This window comes from Carassius carassius, chromosome 12, assembly GCF_963082965.1.
Source record: "Carassius carassius chromosome 12, fCarCar2.1, whole genome shotgun sequence".
NCBI classification, from domain to species: Eukaryota; Metazoa; Chordata; class Actinopteri; order Cypriniformes; family Cyprinidae; genus Carassius; species Carassius carassius.
Genome location: NC_081766.1, coordinates 4,912,745 through 4,930,845, shown reverse-complemented (window position 1 = coordinate 4,930,845; position 18,101 = coordinate 4,912,745). Strand labels below are relative to the sequence as shown.

The 18,101-nt window shown below is 37.9% G+C and overlaps 1 protein-coding gene and 3 non-coding genes across 4 annotated transcripts; 1 reads left to right on the top strand and 3 right to left on the bottom strand.

The window, feature by feature from the left end:
• Window positions 1–8,510: 8,510 nt before the first annotated feature.
• On the bottom strand, window positions 8,511–8,584 carry trnai-aau (transfer RNA isoleucine (anticodon AAU)). Its single transcript has one exon. It is a non-coding gene; the product is annotated as a tRNA-Ile (tRNA).
• A 198-nt stretch (window positions 8,585–8,782) lies between these two features.
• Window positions 8,783–8,854, top strand: trnaw-cca (transfer RNA tryptophan (anticodon CCA)). Its single transcript has one exon. It is a non-coding gene; the product is annotated as a tRNA-Trp (tRNA).
• A 412-nt stretch (window positions 8,855–9,266) lies between these two features.
• On the bottom strand, window positions 9,267–9,338 carry trnap-agg (transfer RNA proline (anticodon AGG)). The gene has a single exon. It is a non-coding gene; the product is annotated as a tRNA-Pro (tRNA).
• Window positions 9,339–11,477: 2,139 nt separating this feature from the next.
• Window positions 11,478–17,741, bottom strand: LOC132154564 (protein SNORC-like). The gene is made up of 3 exons (XM_059563178.1): window positions 17,495–17,741; window positions 12,280–12,453; window positions 11,478–12,165 (listed from the first exon to the last, which is right to left on the bottom strand). The coding sequence occupies exons 1-3, from the start codon at window positions 17,577–17,579 to the stop codon at window positions 12,056–12,058; spliced, it is 369 nt and encodes a 122-aa protein (XP_059419161.1). The 5' UTR covers window positions 17,580–17,741; the 3' UTR covers window positions 11,478–12,055.
• Window positions 17,742–18,101: the final 360 nt, after the last annotated feature.

Below are 18,101 nucleotides of genomic sequence, written 5' to 3'. Positions count from 1 at the left end.
AGAATGTAACTATTACCAGTTATTAAATCCATATAATCGATTAAATCTAAGATTAATCGAATATTGTTACTAATATGCCATCCTTGCATAAAACCAGACTGACTGTCATCTATTATTGTATCTAAGCATAACTTTATTCTTTGCGCAAAAACATGAGCCAACAATTTTCCATCATTATTAATTAAAGTTATAGGCCTCCAATTGTCAAGAAGCAAACAATCCTTATTGGGTTTAGGTAACAATGTAATTAAGCCTTGACACATAGTTGGGGGAAGCCTACAGGTTTCTATAGCCTCCTTAAAAACTAATAATAAGAATTCAGAGATGTAATCTTGAAATGCTTTATAAAATTCACCTGTTAGGCCATCATTCCCTGGGGATTTATTATCTTTTAACTTACTAATGTTTTCATTTATAATTTTTTGGGGGCTTTTTCTATGAAGCTTTTATCACTCAAAAGTGTATTATTTAATTTCCAATAGTTTGGTTTATATTTTATTGATTGACCCCTTATACATATTACTAAAGTGATCATATTATGATCCGAAAATACTGAGGGCTGTATTTTGGTTTCTTCCACATTGTCTGACAACTAATTTGAAATAAGCTAGAAAGTCAATCCTGGATCTCTTAGATAAATCTTTGTTAGTCCAAGTGAACTGGATTTGCTGTGGATATTTTAGTCTCCATATGTCACAACAGTTTAAATGCATGTATAGATTATTCAAATCTCCATAATTGCCTCTTAAGAATCTTTGAGATTGACAGTCTTTGATGGGGTCACTTATGCAGTTCCAGTCACCCTCCAAAATTAATTTAGCGTTGATGAAAGAAATCCATAAGTCATTTATTTGTTCATCAAATTCTGCAAAAAGATGTGTATTTCTATGACTATTATTATGACCATATATATTACCCAAAATGAAAATATTTTCCATAAATTCGATAACTAAAATAACCCATCTTCCTAAATCATGAACAACATTTTTAAGGATTTTTCCCTGAAAGGAGCCCTTTAATATGGCAACGCCAATATCATATGACAATATCCAAATATTGTCTCCCCACTGATTTTTCCAGAAATTTAAATCTGTAGCTAAGGCATGTGTTTCTTGTAGAAAATAAAAATCTGCCTTGAAAGTTTTACAAAATAAAAATATAGCTTTCCTCTTAGTATGTTCTCGCATACCCCTCACATTAAGTGAATAAAATGACAAAGACAAATTGACAAGTAGAACAGGCTAACAAAACAACTACAACAATAACAAACTAAAACAATAACAAAAAACAAACAAACAAAAAACCCTTGAGTTTTAAGTGTAACAAAGAGGGGAAATGATTTTTTTTCACCTTTTGAATACTGATTATAACAAGCAAATTTGGGATTATAAATCTGACCTTTTAACTGTCAAACATTAAATATAACAGCACACCACTAGATGTATTTTAAAAATACAACTGAACTTCTCAACTAAAGTCCATAAGCAAGTTTAGTTTAGTGCGAGTCTCTTTGTCTTTCGTGGTCAAGTCTTCGCCGAATTTTAACTTCTTTATTTTGAGGAATTCCGAATTCTTCGCGCATTTCCATACCTTTTCTTTGGTCGATCTTAATGTAAATCTTGTTATCACCAGTCGAGTTTTACCATCCTCTCTCCTCCCGATCCTATGGCTTACATCAATTGTGGAGCGAAGATCCTCTTCAGGGTCATGAATGACTGCCTTACAGATGTCAATCACCCGCTGTTTAACGTCTTCTCCTTCCTGCTCTGGCAAGCCATACAACCTTAAGTTCCATCTTCTGTGATAGCGCTCCATGTCATTCAATCTGTCTTCCAGGCCTGTAATTCTCTTCTGATGGTCATCAATTGCATTTTTTACAGTTTTTATTTCTGTTTTCATTTCTTGAACTTCGTTGAAGAGAAACTCTGATGATTCCTTTAAAGCTTCGATGGTGACCGCATTTTTTTTATCAGGCCTGCAAGATTGTCTGCGTTTTCTTTTCTTTTTTCAGCTACAAGCCTCACAATGTTATCTTGCAATTCGGAGAGTGTAGGTTCCACTTTGCCTTTTTTTGCGTTTGGAGTGCACAGAGTTGACTCGGGAAGAGGGACAACACCTCTGTCGGAATTATTGTAGGTATGTATATCACCTATTTTGACAACTTCCATGACTTCCTCAGTCTCATACCTGTTCTCAGTGGTGAATGAAAGAGTCTTGTTTGTCTTTTTACCTTGATCTCTTGGCCTTTTGTCTGTCATCTTTTCTTTCTTTTTTTCAGCTATGCTAACTTAGATGGTCTGTTTAAATTAACTCACGCTTAAAAAAAATTGCTCAAATCGTCCTCTTGTTAAGACAACAATATAAAGATATATTTCCAGTTGTCTGCACTTAACGAATTTAACGTTTAAGGTGAGAAAATCATTTATCTTTCCTTAGCCTTGAATATCGCCAACTGCCTCGGTCGCCATCTTGCCCCACCAACCCCCAACCGTGGCATCTTCAAATAAATAATTGATTATGATGGTGAATGACGTCAAATTGACCCTTCCAATATGGCAGACGGCTAACGTATAGCGGCCCATATAAACAGTCGCTAACAAGGCATCTATGTATATATATCTATGATGATATATGACTAAAAATAGAAAGTGGTGGTCCTAGTGGTCAGCTCTCACTGTATGCAGCAAGAGTCCTGCTGTTCAGCTTCCTTTGATAATCTCAAGACTCACGACTTCATGTTCTTTCTGAGGCCTCTTTCCCAGTCCATAAATCAGCCCTGCCATAAAACATCTTGAAAGCTTTGAAAGAGAGAATGACTTGTTCATGAAAAAGGGAGACTGAAAGCTTTAGGGACGTAAGTGTGTGTGGATGTGTGCGCTGTTTTTATCCTTATCAGGCCTAACTCTGTTTCTCAGTCTGCTTAAGGGAGGGACGTCTGTCTACAGCACAAAGCACTACTGACCAGCTCATAAAGCACTGAGATAAAGTGCAAGAGCGAGTGCAGCATGACATGCCTGACAGTTGCCGTAGGTCAGACTGTGACAGTTATCATAATGTCAAGTACAAATAGGCCAGAGTACGTGCTGTACATGCTCTTTTCTCAAAACATCCTGTTGAAAAGCTATGTGTCCTTAAGCTTCAAGGTGCCAAGCATGTGCTTCACCCCTCTTGGCTTGTTAATTTACGATTAACTTCTAGCTCCACCCCCCTGATCTCAAGCCAATTAGGACACTATAAATTGCACCTGTGCCCACAGCACCTTCATTCTGGTGCACATGTATGCACTGTGCAGAGGACTGAGTTCTTTTTCCTTTGTTTTTCCCCCTGTGTGTGTATTTGACCATGTACGTGCTTTTGTTTGACACTTAACTATTATTCTGTATTTCTTAAGTTTGTCCTAAGTGTGTTTATTTTGCTGTATTTCCTGCTTAAGCATGTTCCTTAGTTATTTAGATATGTATTTGAGATTTATAGTATGAGTAGATGGCCTTATGCATTGTTTAAATTACGTTATCTCCTGTGAATTCAATGTTATGTTTATTGTTAAATAAATCATTGTAATTCTGTAGAAACCACACGCTCCCACACATACACCCCTGCATACACACCCATACCTTATACCTGATTTGGAAGGAAAATAAAGACCTTAACATCAGAGTGACTAGACTGGACCTGTTCTTATTGACCGCCCCATTGGCTTCAAGCTAGCTACCTAAGCATCCTCCTACTCCTTTTCATGGTCCTTCGAGCCGGAACTCATTGATGATCAGTGGATATGTCTAGTCACTCCCTGCCGTCATTGTCTCCACATGAGCGCCCACGTCGCCAGGCTCAGCTCCCCACACATTATGATGATTTCATCCTACAACATCATCAGCGGTCGCAACCTACAGCAGAATCACCAGAACAACAACTGCTCCATCCTGCAGATATTCCTGGTACTGGTCCTCATTATCAACCCTGGAAAGAGGATGAGTCTGAGGAAGAGCCAGAGGAGTTGGAATTGCCCATGGAGGGAGACATTCAGGAGGACATTCCACAACCTCACTTGCTTGTCAGATCTGAGAGAGTGCAAACCCCTGATGTTGAGCACCCACATACCCCTCCAATAGCTCCCATTCCTGATGCTCAAACTGCACTCCTACAACAATTAGTAGAAGAATTAAGAAATCAGGGTAGACTAATCCAGCAGTGTATGCTTGGAAGCAGCACTCATTCCTCACGGTCTCGCTTGCCATCCCCTTGCCCTGATAATCTTAACCTTTAATCAGCAGCATTTCCACAAGCCCATACAGAGGACCATAGGCCCCCTCCTCTCCTACTTCAGCCACAGCTTCCATCTCCTTTGCCTCCTGTAAGTCGTGCCCCTCCTACCCAACCTATGCCACAGTCATTGCAGAGCACGCATCCTCTTGGCTGTGTTCAGTTTCCTGCCACTTATCAAGCACCAGCCTCCTATAACCCCATGCACCCAGCCTATACACTGCCAAACCAACCTTTGCCTGGTGTTTTGTCCTATTCTGTTCAGCCGGCATATCAGTCTCTCAATGTGCAGCCCCACCACCTGACATCGGCTGCCCCTTTAAACCAACTAGTTCCTCCTAGTTGCCCCCTGCAGTTAAACCATTGGAGGGTAGAAGGTCCTTCTTTCCCTGATCTCACGAGGGAAGATGAATGTCAGTACATGATGTTAAAGATGGCCCTATCCAACTTGTTAGATCCAAGAGAATCAGAGCAATATAAATACCACATCCTGTTGGATCATCTAAAGGTAGACCAGGCGAGGAGACTTGCTTTGGCTTATGTTTATGCCCCAGATCCTTACACTCAAGCTATACGAGCCCTAGATGAGCGTTATGGTCAACCTAGACAGCTTGCTTTGAAGGAGCTCCGGACCATCATGGAGATGCCTGTTATTCGTACAGGTGATGGTAGAGGCTTAGACCAATTTTCGCTTCGAGTGCAGGCATTATTGGGCCTCCTTCAGTCCATGGGCCCTGAAGGTCTATCTGAGCTTACCTGTGGCTCACATGTTGAGCGACTTTTAGAGAAGCTTCCCCATGAGCAGTCCTGCCAGTTTAAGAGATGGATATGTTTGAGTAGACCAGGTTCCCTGTCTTATAACCTCGTAGATTTTTCCAACTGGCTACAACAAGAAGCCGCTGCCAGCCTAGGAGAGAAAGGACATTTCAGCCTATCCAGCAGAGGCCTCCACCTCCTCACCCATTAAGAAGTACAACCATACTCCATGGTATTAAAACCTCCTCTCACATGACCTCCTCTAAAGCCCAAATTCCCTCACCGAAAGTTATTCAGCCTCCTAACAACCTGGCTAAATCCTATCCAGTGTGCGCTTACTGCAATTCTACCGAACATCATGTCAGTAAGTGTGGTGATTTCATCCAGCTCACCAAAACCCAGATAACTAACTGGATCAAGGAACAGAGACGTTGTTGGCGATGTTTACGAGATCACTTTACAACCCAATGTGACCTGAAGGGACGCTGCAGCCAGTGTAATGGGGAAACACCTACACATCCTATGCAACGTAAACCAGAGGCAAGTGCAAAATCTATATCTTGACCACCCTAGTGACTGCAATAAAGTACTACTGAAGGTAGTTGAAGTGACCCTGCGCAATGGAGACCGATCCTTAGACACTTATGCCATACTGGATGATGGGTCCAAAAGCACAATCCTCCTTCACCCTGCTGCCCAAACACTTCAGCTAAAAGGTAAATCTGAGAGTCTACAGCTGAGAACTGTGAGACAGGATGTTCAGACTCTTAATGGAGCTTCTGTATCCTTCACCCTTATTCCTAAAGTGCATCCTAGTAAGTCCTATGTGATCAGTCAAGCCTTCACTGCTGAACAGCTATCATTGTCAGAACATTCTCACCAGGTGAAATTCCTCCAGCGGCGCTACTCACACCTCCCCATCAGCTCCCTATCAAACAGCTTAATAGAGTAAGGCCACTTCTCCTTATAGGGGCTGATCATACACACCTTATCATCCCAACACAACCTGTCAAATTAGGCACTCCTGGAACCCCTGTAGCAATCAAGACCCGGCTTGGCTGGACACTGCAAGGTCCTGCAAGAGATCTTTCTAGCTTACCTTCTACTTGTTCTCATTATATCTCCTTTAAATGCCCACCTGATGACATCCACCATAATGTTCAGAAACTATGGCAGATTGATGCATTACCACAGAGAAGCATGAAAGCAGTGGTTCGGTCCAAACAGGATCAAGAGGCAATACACCAGCTTGAGACCCAAACTATCAGAACACCTGTTGACTGTGTCCTACAATATGCAGCAGCCCTCCTCCGTGTAGACCCCTGGCCCCCTCTGAAGGCCCCCAAGGAAGCAGTAATGTCCCGTCTCCGCAGCTGTGAAAGGCGACTCCTTCAAAATCCACAACAGGCAGAGAACTATACTGACGAGATCCAGAAATTAGTTAATGCTGGGTATGTAAAGAAGTTGTCATCCTCTAATCTAGAAGATACTCCTGAGTCCTGGTTCATACCTCACCACAATGTGCATCACAATGGTAAAGATCGCATTGTGTTTGATTGTTCCTTCTACCGAAATCAGTGTTTGAATTCACAGTTACTTCCTGGACCAATCCTCAGGCCTTCCCTCCTTGGAGTTTTGCTCCATTTTAGGCAGCACAAGATTGCAATCAGTGGAGACATTAAATCAATGTTTCACCAGGTGCGCCTATTGCCCCAGGATAAACCTCTCCTGCGATTCCTCTGGCGTGACCTGGACTGTAAAGCTCCCCCAACTGTGTATGAATGGCAAGTCCTCCCCTTTGGCACAACCTCAAGCCCTTGCTGTGCTATTTACATCCTCCAGAGGATCATTAAAGATGCTCAGGCAGATGAGTGCATTCACCATTCCATACTCAGTAACTTCTATGTGGATAACTGTTTACAGAGTTTCCCTACCCCAGAGGAAGCCAGAGATCTCCTTCATAGTCTGCGCACTACCCTCTCCTCTGGTGGCTTCGAAATCAGACAATGGGCCAGTAATGATCCTCAGGTCATCTCAGTAATGATCCTTAGGTCATCTGTATTTGAGATTTATAGTATGAGTAGATGGCCTTATGTATTGTTTAAATTACGTTATCTCCTGTGAATTCAATATTCAATGTTATGTTTATTGTTAACTAAATCATTGTAATTCTGTCCTTTTGTAGAAACCACACGCTCCCACACATATACCCCTGTATACACACCCATACCTAATACCTGATTTGGAAGGAAAATAAAGCCCTTAACATCAGAGTGACCAGACTGGACTTGTTCTTATTGACAGCCTCATTGGCTTCAAGCTAGCTACCTAAGCATCCTCCTACTCCTTTTCACATCCCCCTGACAGGATTTCTAAATTGCCTTTTTCTATTGACATGACATGCTCTCTACAGTCCTCATGCATTATAGAGTATATATGCGTATTTTTATTGCTTTGACTGGTCTCTTTAGATCGCAAATGGCATGATTGGTCAATTATGTACAATGCCTGCATGATATTGGTCAAACTACTGTTCAATCATGACCTTCATGAGCACAGAAAGTACAGAAAATTTACTTAAGTTCTTTTATATAACGATAAACGCTTTTCTAAATCCTAAAACTACAATGTAATGTGAACTCTTGGTGGATTTAACTATTTGCTTAACATTTGACTGTAAAGCGCAAGTTTGTATTTTAATTTGCCCAAAAGATCGGCTATGCTTACCTTTCACACTTTCTTTGCACACGTTGAAATATCTTAAGATTGATATTCATTACAGAAATTCTGGTCCCTGTTGAGTGAAACAACAAGCAGCAAATAAATCACTTCATATCTCTCGGACGTATTAACATGATTGACAATATTAATATCATGATAGTTTTTCAAAATAAAAGTCTATACAACTGTACATTCAGTAATGACCATTTGAGACTCCATGCCATTACTTTGTTGGAATTCTGCAGAAACTGGCCTCTGGTCTTCCGTGCCATTTTGGGACATTAAGGGTCCTAGAGCACTGCTTTCTTTACTGGTCCTCGACTTATTCAAGCATTCCAGTTATTGTATTATCACTCACACAAAAGAAAATATCTTACATCATGAATAATCATAGACATAGGATTTAAATAGGAAGCAGTATATTTGGAACCTAGCAGATTTTTTAATGTAATTTTTGTTATTTTTTTTTTGTATCAGAGCAGTGCACAATAAATCTACAATAAAATGATGTTTTGCTTTAAATATGCATTTTGCTGATTTTTTTGTAATATAAGAGCAGTGTACAATACATTTACAATAAAATTTTGTTTTGATTTAAATATATGCATTTTACATTTGTTTATTTATTTATTTTAATTTGTTTTTGCTCTCTAGCAATGGTCTATAATCACCACATTTGATCATTAAAATTTTTTAAACCTTATTTATTAAAGTTATTTATTTGCCACTCGAAAAACTATGGCATTTGAACAATCTATCCAAAACACAACTGGCCAGTACGGGGATCGAACCCGCGACCTTGGCGTTATTAGCACCACGCTCTAACCAACTGAGCTAACCGGCCACGGTTGCATATCGTTGGTACCCACCTAGAGATTTTTCATAGAGATGGTGAGTTGGCATGTTAGCATGATATGTAAATGCATTTCCACCGCTTTCTTACGCCTTCATTTACATCCTAAAACGTAAATCCATCAAAAAATAAATTACTATGCATAGTGGCGTAGTGACATAGCGTAGTAAAGAACATAGTCTTTACACCGACCTCGTGGCGCAACGGTAGCGCGTCTGACTCCAGATCAGAAGGTTGCGTGTTCAAATCACGTCGGGGTCATACGTTTTTTGCATCTGCATAGTTGGCTTCTTTTTGCAGATTCTACTTCAAAGGATAAGAACAAGTGATTCATTACTTATTACAAGAGCTTATATATATATATTCAAAAAAAAACGAGAAACGACTATAAAACTTTTTTTCTCTCGAAATCTACATTATTTGTCAGTATACCTTTCTGAAAGTATTTATTTGTCAACTACTGACAATATTAAATGGACCTTGCATTTAGTTTTAAGCACATAGTGGCGCTGTAAGCACATGAAAGCAAGGGTGTTGACACCGAACGCTAAAGAACCGTAAGCTTTATTAAATCTCCCACATTTTTTTCAAGAAAACTCGGAGGAACAGCCCACATTTCAATACTGCGTATATCAAAAAGTAATTAAAAATAAAATAAGATTAAAAAACATTTGGGCTCGTCCGGGATTTGAACCCGGGACCTCTCGCACCCTAAGCGAGAATCATACCCCTAGACCAACGAGCCGACAATCAAAAATCTCATATAACACTACAACTCCTTCACCAAAATACTACAATGGTTTAAAAGGATTGACTTCTTTTTTTATAGGCTTAATTGTGTGTTTATGGGGTGCAGTCTAACATGTTAATGCTTCGTTTTTTAATAACACCGCAAGCACTCGTCGGTAATGTAACGGCCCTTTCCATAATCGTGAGCTTCGTCTTTCAAAATACGTTACATGTAACGTTAAAGACAGTTAATAATGTCCTTAGTTTTACCATCAGTTCAAGACCCAAAGCGGAACAGAGTCGTGTGACAGAGACAGTGATGAAGCTCATATGTGTTTGCTGTACACAAGCCACATAGGGCAAAGACAGCTGACTCCTCTGTGTGACTCTCTCTCTCTCTATCACACGCACACACACGCGCTCGCGACGAGCATAACTCCGCATTTGGGATTGATCACATGTAATAATTCAACGTAAATAGTGTCCTTCATGAAGTTAAAAAGTGTAACAGTAATCAATTTAAGGCAAATATAAAAAAATATGCTGAGTAATACCTCAAAGTAATACCTGATAGCAGGGGCGTCATGCATTCATGATTTTTGAGGGGGCACATTTTTTTGGCGGGGGGGGGGGGGGGGGTGGTCGGGGGTATAAGTCATTTTACGAAAGCACTGTATAACTGATATAGGCTTATTTTTTTTATTTTTTTTTTCCTTTTTATTCAAAACAATTCCAAACATGCTTAATATATCAGGAAATATCTCGTTTCTCAAATATGTGGTAAACGCGTTTTGCACCTTTATAGATTGCTATTTGATCAATATATGGAAATGTAGTGTAATCTATTAACTACACATAAAAACCTGACTTTTTACTTAAGTGCCATATCATGCCATAAAATATTTTTAATACGACTGAATTTGCATTTAATGTAAATTTTAATAACAATATTGTAAGATACTTATTTTAACACTTTCATTTTACAGAGAGTAAAGAACATTTACATTCAGTCTAGCCAGAGTTCAGGCACTCTCAAAAACTCCCATTAAAATCACTGAAGCACTTTACATTATGAAACGACTATCTTACTTACATTCGTACGCACATCTGCACTTTTTGTTATTTCTGATGAGAGAATTCGCTAAATAATTCAGTCAGCGAGCAAGTGAACAAAACACTGCGTCTCAGTGATGACTCTTCTGGACGTCTCTGATGTTTATTATAATAAATATTATTCTGCAATTTTTTTTTCGTTTGGAAGCTGCATTTAAAATCCACTTGGGTCAGAAATCTGAGGGGGCACGTGCCCCCTCACTTCTAATGGGCACGACGCCTCTGCCTGATAGAACACTGACGAGACTGCTTCAGAATAAATTATATTTGTGCCAAAAAAAAAAAAAATCTCCCAGGTGAATGATTGATTTACTTGGTCAAGGAAAAGCTCATGTCAAAGCTTAATGTTGAGCCCTGCTTAAACTAATAACAAAACATACTTACAGTATCTGATTCAGAAGCGCCAGATTATCGTAGCAAAATCAGAATTACCTTCTCTCATAGGTTCACGAAATGGTCGTCCATAAAATGCGTTGCTGTTCTGTTGTAAGTTAATCTTGAAGATTCCTAAATGCATCTACATTCGGAAGGCCAAATAAAGTGCTTTTGCTAAATTCGGTTACTGAAATCACACATACATTTTTTTTTGTGTGAATATTTGGGTGGCATTACAAATATTTCCACACCCTGACGAAGACATGTGGGGGCGTGTTTGAATGAGCTGTTTTAGGGGGGCGTGGCAGAGTCTTAAATTTGATAAAGAATATCTCTTTGGATTTGAGACTTTAGTCTTTGTTACTTTACAGATGTTCTTGATGCACCAATAGCTTGTAAAACTCCAAAGAGAAAGGAAAAATTTAAATCTCATCATATGACCCCGTATTTTGTTGAGGGAGGCCTACATTTCAGCTCCATTCTGTTAAGTTTTTTTAAGGACTGTCTCCTCTGCAGCTGACCATAAAGAGAATATAAATAATAAACTAATGGCAAAGCATTATAAAATAAATAAATTAATAATAATGAATAATATATATATATATATATATATATATATATATATATACACACACACACACAATTTCAGTGAAAGAAACAAATTAAACATGGTCTCTTTATCTGTTCAGTGACCAATCACAAGGTGACAGTTTCATCAGTTTATGTATAAAAGTTCAATTAAATCACTCACTCTTAGACTACTTTGATTTCGCTCAATACATACTGTACACACACATGCACACACTTTATCTTAAACTCTAAAGGACAAGAAAATTGGTATATATTACAATACAGTATCATACAATACAGTATCAGTATGAAAAAAAAAACTAGTTGCACATGGATGGTATTAAACTATATCTTAAAATGTGTCTTTAATATAATAATTCTGCCTTTCAACATTTAAGTCTAAACCTTATTACAAGAGGATATTGATTATACGGTCACCAAACAAATGAACCCATGATTTCTCTTGATTGCAGTTACTTTTTTGTTCAGCCTAATTCTGTTTTTCTCTGTCTTCAGTTTTATAGGAGTAAGAAATCACAAAACAGGTCTCAGCAAAGAGCATTCATTTCACGAAGGACCTGCCACCAATGAGACACTTGAAAATACAGTTCAGAGGAAAGTAAAAAGAAAAGATGGGTTTGAGGAAGGGAGGAAATGAAAACACTTAAATGTCCCTTAAGAGGCAGTGAACTTTCTGAGCATGATCACAATGAGAGCGAGAAGAACAGAGGCTCCGAGGAACACGGCGATGACGATAGCTGTGATGGCACCTGGCCCCAACACAACTGAAACCAGAAATAACACAGCTGTCATTACACACCCTAAAATGCATAAAAACATCAAATATAAAAGATATCTTCATCATCCACATTTCAGTGGTAATTCAGTGGTAACTTTACCTTCTTCCTCATCCAGAGTTATTGAGTATGTTCCATCCTCATAATCATAGGTGCGGGTGCTCTCCGTGGGGTCTTCTTGAAAAGGTATTTTTGTTGTCACATCGAAGCTTCCAGCACCGGATAGTGTGTCCTGATTATCATACTGCAGTGTAGGGGAGGAATCAGCGACTGTTTCTGATGGGAAGAAGAAGAAGAAGAAAAAGAAAAAAAAGAAAAAAAAGAAAACTTTAGTCAGAATCAAAGTATATTAAACAATACATATTGTCAGAGAACATTTTTGTGCAAATCATTCCACAGACAAAATATATATATATGTATTTACAAGAAAAATACACTGAACAAAATTATAAACGCAACACTTTTGGGTTTTTTTTATCTCGCAAAGAAGAAGGACTCAATAACACAGATTTTGACAGATTTGTGAACACTATTTGAGAGAAATAGGCCTTTTGTTTTGTTTAGTTCAGCTCATGAAAAATGGGGGCAAAAACAAATGTTTTGCATTTATAATTTTGTTCAATATACATATAAAACACAAACACCCACACACACACACACACACACACACACACACACATACACACACACACACACACACATATATATATATATATATATATATATATATATATATATATAGCTATAAGAGTACAAAATAAATAAATTTACAAAACATGATATATTTAGCCAAATAATAGCCACAACTAAGAATAGTAAATAAACAAAACAAACAAAAATAGTACATATTTAAATAACTTAATAGTTGCAAGTAAAAGTTATAAAAAATAAAATAACTTGGGATGATATATGTAAATATCTACATAATACAATACTACAAATAAGAAAATAATAAATTAGGAGTAAACACAAAATAAATACAAATTATCAAATAATATGTTTATATAGCTAAATTATAGCTACAAGAATACTAAATAAAAATAATCTAATATGATATATTTTTAAATAACTAAATAATATTTACAAATGAGAATACTAAATAAATAAATAAAAAGATCAATCAATCATTAAATCCGTTCACAGCCAGCAGGTGCCAAACGGGGAAAAAAGTTCTTAAGGATTTTAATTAATAAATAGATAAAGTTGCTGAATTTAAGGTGCTGAAAAAACAACTTTAATGTTAGGATAATACAAAAATGTTAGTATTTGCTAAGGTGAGCTCCAAAAGGTAATTTTTTTTCTTCCCCTGAAATTAAGCACAGGGAATGCATAGGTCTAGAGAGTGGCAAATGTTAGTCACATTCTGTACGACTCAATGAGTGTCTCAACTGCATGTTTCCTCCTCTCTTCTTCTCCTCGCATCTCTCACTAACATTCCACATCTCCTGCAGGCATGGAACAGCCATGCGACTTTTCTCACCTACACCACACTCACCAAGCCCAAAGCTGATTTCCTATGCTACAGCTTTCCCAAAGTTCCCAGAGGGCACCTTATGGACAAAGGTTCTGACCCCAAAATGAAGGGATAAAGACAGACAGAGTGAACATGGACAAACAGTGGGATACCTAGCCTGACCCTACTCGAAAAACCTAATGGCATGGGTCAAAAATTTGCTAAAATCAAACTGACAAACATAACAGAGCACTAGTTTGTTCACTGAAATGTTCAAAAATACAAGTATTTACATGCAGTGGCCACTTATACCACCTTTCAATGCAACTAAACACTAAAATGCTCATATTCCATCACAAATCTTAAAATTAAAAGTTAATATTTGGAGTCACACAATCAAGAATAGCCAGCATACGTATTTTTGGTAATAGTCTGTTTGCTTAGCAAGACACACACTTTCCTAACTTGAAGCAGGCAGTAGGTAAGGAACACCGGGGTGCAAAGCCAGGAATGCATCAATGAGCCCTTCACTTGAGGGTACAAAAGGGCGCTTGTATGGTCAGAGAGGACGGCTTGAGGCTGAGGAATCAACGGCCGAAACACAGCCAGTACACTGCAAGTCAAAGAAGCTTGTTTATGAAGCCAGTCTGTGGAAAAGCATGCATCTCGGCATCAGTGTACGTAATCTGTTGATTTGGAAAAAACACACTTTTTTGTGTTTCTCACTTCATGACCTGCTTAAATATTTATTAAGTACTGCTTAAACATTTGGCGAGAGGACAAGGCCAAGAACGTTGTTTCGTTTCTTGTATTTTAACACAGAACTGTGAGATGAAAACATGTAGACAGGTGTATGTGAATGACACAATCCTCAGCCACTGTGCCTGTGTCCTCATCTCACCTCACACCCGCCGGTCGGTCAGGCCGGGAATCATCACACTCGGAAAAATAACAGAAATGCATTAAGTTAATTTTATGAAACTTAATATTCACTAATATTATCAATTTGACTGCAGTGACACTATCAGAGAACAAACCTTAAACTGAACTGAGCGGGATGATGACACAATCGTCTTCTGTAGCGGCTTTAGCTGAATCGAATTAGTTTCACAACTGTTGAATTTTGCAACATCGGCACGATTACTGAACTGGATTGAATTAACACTGAACTGACTCGAGCTGAATAACTACTTGTGTAGAGCTGCTGAACTAAACAAACTAATTTCATAATTTCATAATTGATGTGAACCAGAAATGAATAATGACACCATTATAAAGCTGCTTTATCACACAATTTGAATTTGCTTCATATTTGAAGCTTGTATCATTGATAGGTTATTGTTGTTACCATTTATTACTGTGCATCTGTATGACAAGCTATATAAATAAATGTGAATGGACTTGAATAGGACTAGTCAACGCTGTTACAGAATTTGTTGTCTTCATCAATGTTTTTTTACCCAATAAATTATCAAAAATAAATTAATTTTAAAAAAAGTTATACCGACAAGAAGTATTAAGAGAAATCAAGAAAATTATCACGCATTAAAAATTCCCTCACACCTGAATTCACAGTCAAGTTTTTTTTTTTAAGTAAAAAAAAAAAAAAAAAATCTTTAGTGTGTTAATATCTGCATAAAAAAAGTTCTTCAACATACAATCTAAAAAATAACGTTTTTTGCAGCAACTAAACAGTTCTTATAATATTTTTTCTTAGTGTAAAGAACACTTAAAAATTTAAAGAACCTTTTTATCTGTATAAAGCACCTTTTGTGGAATGGAAACTATCCATGGATGTTAAAGGTTCTTCATGGAACCAAATGCCAAAACCTTTATTTTTAAAAGGGTGTTGTAATGCAATGTGATTATGCGGTTTAAGGTTAAAAAACAACACATTATTTTCCCACATACTGTACATTATTGTTGCTCCTCTATACCCTGCCTTTCTGAAACACGTAGATTTTTACAAAGCACATCAGTCTGAAAAGCGAGGTGTGCTCTGATTTGCCAGCTATCCAGTGCAATGTGATTGACCGAATACCTCAAGCGTGTGATGGAAACGTAATGCCAATTACCATACTGTGATGTCGTCTTCCTGCACGACCAGACAAAACCAAAAAAAAATAAAAAATCCATTACAAACAAGGCATTTGTTGCATCCAGTGGAGACATAATTACTTGATTATATTGACTTATACTGTCTTTTTACACGTTGCACGTATTGGGTCACGTAAACATAAAACCATTTTTCTGCATTTGTGATCGGAGAAACGACAAACAACAAGCGCTACTCTACACTGCCCAAAACTCATGTTTTTTTATTTTATTATTTGCATTCATCAGTGGCGAACTCTTTTAAATATGAAAACATATTTACAGGTTGTAAGTCAGAACAGCTGGCATTGTAGGTTCAGTAAACAGTCCTCCGTTAAATGCATTACACACACACACAAATATTTGGGTTGAACTGTTCTGGAACTGTGTTGTAAATACAACTTAACCACTGATTTCTAGTTGGGTCCTCTTTTGGAAGACCAAACAAAGTAGTTTTGCTTTCACAGCGAAACACACAGCGTCTCCATGACATGGCGGCGGCAGCAACAATACTACAATGAGAATCAAGAAATTCCTTCTTTTTTTGCGTGAACATTTGGGCATGTTATGTAAATCTTCCCATACAGTGACCTAGACATGTTGGGGTGTGTTTAAACGAGGCGTTTTAGTAAGGCGTGTCTTAACTTTTATAAAGAATATCTCTTTGGGTTTAAGACTTCAGTCTTTGCAACTTTAGGGATTTATGTATGCACAAATTGGCTTATAACACTCTAAAGAGAAAAGAAAACTTGAAATCGCATCATATTACCCCTATAAGAGTGTATGCAATTTATTAAAACAGACTGTGACATCATGATCAGATTTTAGAACCATTTATGATGCCATGATATCAATATAAGTGCATTCACATGAGAAATATCAACTGTGCCATCACTACTTCCTTTGGACCTTGAATGTACATGACCTCGTGTATTCTGGCGGGAAAGTCTGAGATTGCCTTGAAGAGTCATTTTATCCAACTTTATGAGCAGGTTTCTGCATTTCAATACATCTTTTGGAACCATTTTATTCAGTACTAAGAGATTAAGGTCATAAATGGCAACTGTTTTGCAATTCTGATTTTTAAAAATGGTGCTTTTTGTAGCTGTAAAAATTAACTTTGTGCTCTTTGTGCATTTGTATACATCTTGTTTTTCCCAGAGTGTAACAAACTATCTCTTTGTCCTTGTTCACACTGAACCCAAGACTAAATTCAGGTTCAACACCTAGTTGTGAAAAAGAGAACATCTGAGTTGATGAAGTCCTGCACTTATGCCACTATAAAGATACTTGGTTCTGGCATAAGTTCAAGTGTCTTGAGCAACAAAAAAAAAGCACTTTTTTATTTTTACACTGAATCTATTAACACATTTTTTTTTGTCATTTTAATTTTGTAGCCCAAAGCAACAATAATGCAACAAAAGTCGTTTTGCAAATGTTCATTAAACAAGTTTTTACTTTTTAGCTGTGCGCGTGCGTCCCTCTTTCATTCTCAGGCTATTCATGGCACTGAAAAGGGTCTTGCCAGACCATGATTGTGAAAATTTTTAGATATCATGTTTTTTTTGGACATTCTTCAACATGGCCACAAAATAATAAACTGATCGACACCTCACACATCAATACAAGCCACAAAATTCTTCTCACTGACCAAAACTCAATTTCTCACCCATAGCTGCCAATAAATCAGCACCCACTGAATCTTTCCTAAGAACTCCACACATCTATGAAAAGTCCATCACTGGGCAGATGGGAAGGAGGTGATGTTACCTGACTGCACAAAAGCCATGCAGATGGCCAGAGCGCCAATGAAGATAAGCCTAGATAGACCGCTGTAACTGCTTCTGATGCCCATGGTTCCTGGCCGGACACTTCTGCAAACTGCTCCTAGATGGGTACGTTAATGAAGCACACAGAGGACAAGTGAGGGACTACGCGAGGGAGGCAGGGGTAGCTGGGTTTAGGTGGGAGGACTCTGTATAGACAGTGCAGACTTTTGTCAACTCTTCTGGTAACTGCCCACCCTCGTCACAGTCTTTCCAATCCTGGAGCATGATGCCTTCATGTCCATCAGAGGCCTAGGCACCTTTTCTGTTGGATTTCTCATCATAGAGGAGGGTCATGTAAATGACAGTTCAATTTTATTACACCTGATACAATTAAGCTATGTGAAGCATCAGGAAAGTATGTTAATGATTCAGTATGATTATTCTGGTATGATTCATAATTACACTGAAGGGTATGGAATTTTGACCCAAAAACCATGCAAAACGTGCCAGCCTCATTAGCTGTATTTCGGTTATGCAATTATAACACTTTGGATATTACAAAAGTCCTAATAATCAATTATTAGGATTATTAGTGTATTGACAGCTAT

What these genes read in the sequence shown, in the direction of transcription:
- LOC132154564 (XM_059563178.1), bottom strand. Translation starts at nt 17,579, where the DNA reads ATGGGCATCAGAAGCAGTTACAGCGGTCTATCTAGGCTTATCTTCATT. An exon ending in CATGGCTTTTGTGCAGTCAG is followed by an intron (nt 12,454 to 17,494) that starts GTAACATCACCT and finishes TCTTCCCATCAG; the next exon opens with AAACAGTCGCTGATTCCTCC. An exon ending in AACTCTGGATGAGGAAGAAG is followed by an intron (nt 12,166 to 12,279) that starts GTAAAGTTACCA and finishes TTCTGGTTTCAG; the next exon opens with TTGTGTTGGGGCCAGGTGCC.